The sequence below is a fragment of the Drosophila arizonae genome, chromosome 2 (assembly GCF_054131065.1).
Source record: "Drosophila arizonae isolate 15081-1271.41 chromosome 2, UAZ_ARI_1.0, whole genome shotgun sequence".
NCBI lineage: Eukaryota > Metazoa > Arthropoda > Insecta > Diptera > Drosophilidae > Drosophila > Drosophila arizonae.
In genome coordinates, this window is record NC_142922.1 from 12,593,162 (window position 1) to 12,601,341 (window position 8,180).

At 35.4% G+C, this 8,180-nt stretch overlaps 2 protein-coding genes across 2 annotated transcripts; one reads left to right on the plus strand and one right to left on the minus strand.

Annotated features, from left to right (window-relative positions):
- Positions 1–1,111: 1,111 nt before the first annotated feature.
- Positions 1,112–4,015, minus strand: LOC149270313 (uncharacterized). Its single transcript, XM_089468425.1, has 2 exons — positions 2,868–4,015; positions 1,112–1,922 (listed from the first exon to the last, which is right to left on the minus strand). The coding sequence occupies exons 1-2, from the start codon at positions 3,204–3,206 to the stop codon at positions 1,671–1,673; spliced, it is 591 nt and encodes a 196-aa protein (XP_089324551.1). The 5' UTR covers positions 3,207–4,015; the 3' UTR covers positions 1,112–1,670.
- A 2,856-nt stretch (positions 4,016–6,871) lies between these two features.
- Positions 6,872–8,112, plus strand: LOC108619391 (trypsin-3). The gene has a single exon (XM_018015993.2). It carries the CDS (start codon positions 6,912–6,914, stop codon positions 7,692–7,694), a length of 783 nt encoding a protein of 260 aa, XP_017871482.1. The 5' UTR covers positions 6,872–6,911; the 3' UTR covers positions 7,695–8,112.
- Positions 8,113–8,180: the final 68 nt, after the last annotated feature.

Consider the following 8,180-nt stretch of genomic DNA (forward strand, 5'->3'; position numbering starts at 1 on the left):
AGTTTATAGGGTAGTCTATTAACAGAGGTTATATTTTAACAGAGGTTATCTATTAACAGAGGTCTGTACAGAATAACTGTAATTGCATACGAACAATACAGAAATTTAATTAACTTAAATACAGAATAATGAATATAGTAGAATAGTTTGGATTAATAGGACGATTATACTTAATGATATATTTTAGCAGTATACTAACCATTTGCATTAAAATATTTGCAGTAAAATATTTCGATACTTGGGAAATATTGTGAAAAATTGCATGGAGTACAATTTTTATGGAATTTATTTAATAGGCTAGTAGCTGAAACAGATGCAAATTTTATGTTATACCTCTTAAGCATATGCTAATTATTATATAATTCAGTCGATTATTCAAATCGCTAAATAAATATAAAAATAAATATTTTCTATATTCAACCCCGAAATCAATATTTTCCAAATATCGTTAACAGATTTCTTCACATTCCTCAACACAAATAATTTTGTTTAATTTTTTAGGTGTTTTATATAAGTCCGTTTATTTACTTGTATTTGTATTTATTATTATTATTATTTTTTTTTTTACTTATTAATTTTTAATTTATTTATTTATTTATTTATCATAAGCATTACATATTTCAGTTAAATTTACTTTATAGGTAAAGAGATCTCATTTAATTTTAATTGTTGCCATTTATATTTATTATTTATAGCACAATAATGAATGTGCTTCATATGTCCATGAGGATTCATCGTTTTATATATCTTGGGCAAGCTTAAGCCAATATTTTCCACTTAAGCTTGAACTGCTGATTTATATTTAGAGCAAATGTTCACAGATTATGGATTACTATTAGAATTACCAAAAATATATATACAGCTAATCAAGTATATTTTGTAAGTTGCTGTAAGCAATTTAAACTTATAATCAAACAGATATTTAAATAATAATTGGTTACAATAAATTTATTTAAACGGATAAAATTATGAAAGAGTTTTTGAAGGTGAATTTGATTGTAAAATTATAAAGATAAATTTTGTATATATATATATATATATATATATATATATATATATATATATATATATATATTTATTTATTTATTTATTTATATATAGTTGAATCCGTACAATGCATTTTTAGTAGCTTAACAACACAGTTATAAAAAAAAAAAAAAACGTCTCACTTATTTTTATGAAACATCAAAGGACGGAAAAATTGTTCACATCTCTGACGCATTAAAGAGTCCCAACTCTCAATCGATTGACAGGAATGCCACTAAGAGTAAAATGAGCTTACCACAAGCTTCAAGCGTGCTGGCATCCAGCTGTGATATTTGCTTGCAACATTGTTTGAGGCGTGTGGCAGGCGCGTTGCATGCAATCAATGTTAATGAATTTTAATGGCTGCAATCAAACGAGCTGCTTTATCTCTTTAGCCACACTTATGGCTAATGAGGGAGAAAGAGAGAGCAAAAGAGAGGAAATTAGTGAGTCAACGGAATGCGCAACATTTGTAGCAAATATTTTGTACTATTTTGGGGCATTTGTCGCATTACGCTTATCCTTTTATTTATTTGCCCTAATTAACACTGCATTCCACAGTAAACGTTTGCCTTTTTTATACCGACTTCGTTTTGGTCATGTTTTGTTATTAACAACAGCGTAATCATCTTCACTGTTCACAGTTAAGGCTTTTTCTTTTTGTACCCTGTATATGAGGAGGGGAGGGTACAATGAATGAAGCATAGTGTACGGTTGAGTTGACTAAGCTCCGTCTGTGTTGCTTTGTCCGAAAAGTCCTGCTTTACATCTCCTGGTCTGTACAAACATATACATATATGGAGCCATCGATTTAGGTATGAAGCGATTCGCCTTTCTATAGCATATATCCATAAATTAATAATCAACAAATGCTTAAGAGGTTTTAAAGCTCCTTGCTGAAATGAAACCCATAATTGTACAGTAAAATTTTTTATAAATAAAAAACAAATCTCAGTCCAAAGTCTGCATTAAATCCACGGTCCATGCTATCTGCTAGTCGGTCAGTGTAAACTTCATATATCCTAATATCTAAAGCATCGTTTGTTGCTTTTTGGGCAGCGCAAATGGTTTTTGTGCTCTAATTAACTGCATTTACTTTAATGAGCAAAAATGGCAACTGCATTAGGAGCTGCAGCCGTAGCAGCTGCAACAGCAGCGCCGATAAAAAAAAATAAAATAAAAAAGAAAATTGTCACAGTTACGTATAAGACGTGACCGTGCGTGAAAACTTTGCTCTAGCCAGGAGGTTTGGGCGTGTGGTTTTTGCTTCTCTGTTGCCACCACAGACACCACATTCAGACTCCCGTTTAGTTGAGAGGGAGCTTTAATTTAAGCCTGTCATCAATTTCTATATATATATATATATATATATATATATATATCTATATGAATATGTGTATGTATGTGTATGTGTGCAGCTGTTCAGGCATTTGTCTATGCAAAATTTGTGACGCTCATTAGTGCAATTTGCATGCATGACGGCAAATTGAGGCCCGGTTTCAAGCCAACAGCCGTGTCCATCTAACTGTTCCATTTGAAATAAATGCATACTCAGATTGAGATACGGATACATGGGCAGCTTTAGCTACAGCTGCAGCTGCAGCTGCATCTGCAGTTACAGTTACAGATACAGATGCAGATGCAGGGGCCAATTGCATTGTGCTGGTACGTTCATCAAATACAGAGCCATAGACCGGACACAGCCGGAGTTGGAGCTGTAGCAGGAGGCGGTGTCAGATGCTGTACCAAAGGCAATTCGTTCGTTGTCGAATTCAAATATGTGTATTTTTATTTCACTATGCTTGTGTGTGTGTGTGTGTGTCTGCATGCCTCTCATTCACCTTAGCCCCAATCCATGCCGTACTGTCCAGATTCAGCGACACTAAGTAAACAACAACGCAGCTGTGGTGTAGCATAACACACAGAGCCCATGGCCTGTCTGCGCTGCAGGCCATGGCAAATGCAAATATGCAAATGTGTAGGGAGCAGCCCAGCCCGATCAGGCCACACCCACTGCCCACATAGCGATAACATTGCTTTGGTTTCCAGCTTGGCGTCAAATGCAGATAAAACGCAAAACATTCCGAATTAGTAATCTGAAAAAGAAAACGAAAAAAAAAGAAACAACTGGCTATAGCAACAGCAAGAACAACAACAATTTTTCCAAAAACCAAATTCATTTTCAATTAAGCACATTTCAGCATATATCGACAGAGTGCGAAACCTCTCCCTCACTCTCTCTCCCTCCCCCTCTCTCTCTCTCTGGCCTAATACTTTTTGTAGTATAGTTGGCACTAGTGAAATCATTTGAAATGCTAAATAAATTACGTATACGTACGGTTGGCTCATATACATATACATACATACATAAGTGTGCATTGTGCATGGCAGTGCCATACACACACACGCACACATATGTATGTGTATATGCATATGTATATATATAGTTTTTGGCAATTTGCAGCCGCCGCTGTTGACACTCGCCGGCCATATGGCCAGGGTGTCAGAATGTGGTCAAAATGCCAATTGCAAAACAATTGCATTTTGGTTACTTTGCTGTTAAATCCGGAATTTCGATGGCAGCCAACTAACCGACATGGCGACGGCTTCCGTTGACACTCGGGACACTCGGGCCAATCGGGTAGCCAGCTGCTTGCCTAGCTGCTAATGGGTGTGTGTGTGTGTGTGTGAGTGGGTGTGCGGGGGTGAGCCGACTCTGTATGCACGGAAAGACAATAAAACTCTAGAATCCCAAGCTTAAAAGCAAAATATTGTAGCTAAGCACGCACACATATGCACAAAACACACACACGCGTATAAATCTTTTGCTGCATTGCGTGAATTTTATTTCGTATTCGATTTTCCCTTATATTTTTGTTGGCTCTGCTGTTGCTACTGTTACTATTACAGTTGTTGTTATTGTTATTGTTGTTGCTGCTCGAATGCAATTTTCAAATTTGTAGACGACAAACATTTTTGACACATTCGCCAACGGAAAATTCGCCAAGCTAACATATTAAAAAAAAAAAAAAAAAAAAAAAAAAGGAAAACAGAATAAAACCCCAAAAAGCAATTAAATTTCACACTTTAAAATGCAAAAAGCGGCAAAAAGTCTAAGCTACGCCGCAAATGAAATACCCTTGAAGATATCTGCTCTGACGAAGGGAATTTATATATTATGTTTCATACATACATGTTAAGAAGTTTTTATCAACATGCACAGTGAGTGCTCTTAAAATAATAATAATAAGCGTTACATTATCTGCAAAAAAAAGTCGCTTAGTTTCTGTACCGATGATTCCATTAGCAATTTCATTATATAGTAAACTGATCTATCCAATTTCTTTATAGGTTATATAGGTTACCTATAAGGTATAGGTCATTGGTATCATGTCATGATATGTGAACTTTATTTGGCTAGTCAAACAGTCAGAGGGTATCTAATGCTATTTACTAACCAGTGTATCAAATACAGAATAGAGTAAATGTCACTTAGCATTCAATATACTCGTATAATCCATTATTATAGTATTATTATAGTATTTTCCATGCATACTAGCAAAACTCAAAGGTTAAGTCTAAGTCTAGTCAACCTAGACACCCCAAGGTGAAATATACAATATGAACTGACTTTATTATATATTATTATTATATATAATTGATCTGACTCATATAACATAGCTTAAAATAAAATAGAAATAATAACTGCTATAATGTCAAATTTGTTACGAATTTATTATTATTATTATTTATTGGATTTTTATATTGTATTTTATTTTCCTTGAACTTTTTTTTAACAATCATATAAATCTTATGCTACAAATTTATATTTTTTTACAGAGGATAGCTATGTTATTATGAAATATACTAACTCTTTTTTTTAGAATTTTTGTTTAGTAAATGCAAATTAAACAATTAATTCATTAAAGAATACTTATCTAAAGATTTCAAACTTAGTGAGTAAACTTCATATATAAATGCATTTATTTGTATATCTTAAAGGCTGTAGTGGCATATCTCGATCTACATATATACATCTACTTAAATATCTCATTTTATTTGTATAATCGTTGTTCATATAAAGAAATTAAATTAGAATAATTTTTTTGTTATTTATTTACTTTTTAATTCATATATTCAATTAAAGAGCTTAATAAATCAACTTGTCATTTGCATCGAATGCCCCTCAAGGTCTGCCAACTGGCCAAAAATCTGACCTCGATTGTGCCCGGTGGTGTACAGGGTATATGCGAGTAATATAAAAAAGAATTTGTCATACACACTCGCAAATGTGCTAAATTGCATATGACATGCAAATACGTTTAATTTCAAAAACTAAACTAATAAAAGCAAGTGCAGCTCACGTCCAGTTTCCATTGCCGTTTGCCATTTCTAAAGTTGAACAATTTTTTGTATTTTTTGTTTTTCATTTTCAGCAAAATAAGCAATCGAAATGAATTTTGCAAAATTTGAAAAGTTAACGCAAATAGAAATTTTGTTTGCTATGCAATGCAATTAAAGCTCGTCCACGACATTTGAATACATATTTGTATATATGTATATTTGTATATGTGTATCCTTGATGGAGTATATGATGGCCTGAATATATTTAAATATATCTATGATAATAAAAAATAAAAATAAAAACCTATACAAAGAAAATGAATGTGCTTTGATCAAATATTTATAAATTAAATTTAAAAAAAAAAATTAAACTCTTCCGCATTCGCTTTTGAAAATTGAATTCCTTTTGTTATACAATGTTTAGCCCCTTGGCTCTTAGGCACATGACAAGTCATTTCATTTGCCTTATTTGTAACTATTCAAACTGGATCTGTTGGAGGGATTCGCCTGCTCCTGGCCCGAACGTGCTCCGAGATATTGTTACAGCTGCAATCGACAACAATGAGTTGGCAGATCGATTGTGTAGAAGAGATGAGGCATTGCATGGCCATCTGCCACTAATGCAGCATGTAGAAAATTACAGCAAAATGATGCGCAAAATATTTCAATACGAAATGATAAATATTTCGAATTATCAGCTCGGCAAGTAGGACAGCCGCTTCGTGCTCGTGCACTGCTGACTGAGAACGTGCTTCTCTTTTGCAACTGTCCAGGCATAAATACACGCGGGTATCATACACACATACGCACACACACACACGCACACACACTGACAGTTAAAAGCGGCAACAAAAGAAATCGCACACTTCAACGTTTTGAATTTGTAAAAGGATATTTTTCACATTATAATAAGAGATGAGGCAGAAGACACGCAGCGCATGTTATAAGCACGCCCCCCACTGTTGGCCATGGCTATGCGGGCCCCCCATCTATCGCCATCTCGCTCGCTCTCTCACGGCTGTCCTGCTGCTGCTGGCGGGCACTTTAAAATGCAGAACAGCTGAAAAATCATATAAACACAAATAATAAAATCGACAATTTGGCAAGAGGCGCACGCACATCTACATCTCTTTATATGATATCCTTGTATCCATGCGTGCGTGTGTGTGAGCACATAACTGTAAATGTACTGGCAACAAAACGTGCGGCGATTCGCTAACAAGTCCAACCGCCCCAATGAAAATGCTCAAGGAAACAAAAAAAAAAAAGAGTTAACTCGAATTTACCCCACCACATTTTGCTAAAGATAGCATCAAACAGATTCAACTTGGCGACTAGACGTCGATGGGAATATGACCTCACACACACACACACATACTCACACACACTCACGCACACTCACTCATAAATACATTATGAATGCAAGCAGAACAAATTTGTTAAGCTAAGACATGGCAAGCGAAACTAATCGATTTTTGCATAGAACTTTTCAGCTTAAATGGATATTTCTGTATTTCTTCCGAGTCTCGGCACAATTGAAAATGATTTGCTTAACAGCTTTTATTACTTCATTTATCTTGTGTCTGGCTAAAGCTGAATCTGTGCTGCCAGAAAGGCCTGTAATCAGCCCTAGAATATATGGAGGTAGGGAAATTTCTATCCAGAAACTCGGGGGCTATGCCGTACAGATCTACCTACGGCATAAGCTTATATGTGGCGGCACGTTGGTCAGCTCACGTTATATTGTGACAGCGGCTCACTGCTTCGCAGCCACTGCGGACTACACCAAATATCACGTAGTCGCCGGCGAGACGGAGTTAACAACGTACTTTCCAACAGAGGACTCGAAAAATACCATACTCAAGCTGAAGATCCACCCGAGGTATAAGAAAACAGAATTCATAGCCGACATTGCCGTGGCCTCCCTAAGCATACCCTATGCAAAGCCCGCTGTCAACTACCTGCCGCTCTGTTCCCGGAAGCCGTCATCCGGCGATCGGGCCACCGTCTCCGGCTGGGGCGTAAGTGACTACTACAAGGACACGTTGCGCGTTTTGAAAGTGCCTCTAATTGCCAAGGCGGAATGCAACCAGAAGATGCAACGCACTATGCCCCAGAATGTGCTCTGCGCAGCCGGCTACAACGGCCGCACCCTCTGCAACGGCGACTCCGGCGGAGCGCTGGTCATCAACGGCGAGCTCTGCGGCATCAGCACGTGGACTGCGCAGTGCGGCAATCGCGTCATGCCCGACGTCTTCATGAGCGTCTATTACTATCGGGATTTCATTAAGGAAACCATCGCTGATATGCGAAAACATAAATAACAAATCTACGATGAAAAAAAAAATATATATTATTAGATTTAATTATATGAAAACAAACTATTTAAATACACAAATTTAATTATATGCATATTAATTTTAATTTTTATTTTTTTTAACAAATTTAGCCCTAATAGCTATGTTTTAGCTATTAATATTTTCAATATTAATAACACATTTTTAAATATATTTTGAAGCGAATTATTAAAAGAGAGAAAAAGAGAGAGAGAGAGCTAAGAATGCGAGTATACCAAATATTTCATTGACAACTCAAAACATTCCTAGAATTCGAATGTACGGAGGCAAAAATTGTAGTACCTTAATTATTTGTTTAAGAATATTAAAATTTCTTGATATTACAGGCGAGTAAAATATTTTTATGATAACAATTTGAATAAAGAGTTTCTAAAATCGGCAAGCAGTCATCGATATTTGCATTTAAGTTTTAATATATGCCTACTATAGAAAACAAAAGTCAATTGAATATTT

Excerpts from the sequence above, each read along its gene's own strand:
- LOC108619391 (XM_018015993.2), top strand. The coding sequence starts at position 6,912 with ATGATTTGCTTAACAGCTTTTATTACTTCATTTATCTTGTGTCTGGCT.
- LOC149270313 (XM_089468425.1), bottom strand. The coding sequence starts at position 3,206 with ATGAATTTGGTTTTTGGAAAAATTGTTGTTGTTCTTGCTGTTGCTATA. Across the intron at positions 1,923-2,867 it reads CGGCATGGATTGGGGCTAAG|CAAGGAGCTTTAAAACCTCT; the intron begins GTGAATGAGAGG and ends GTTTCATTTCAG.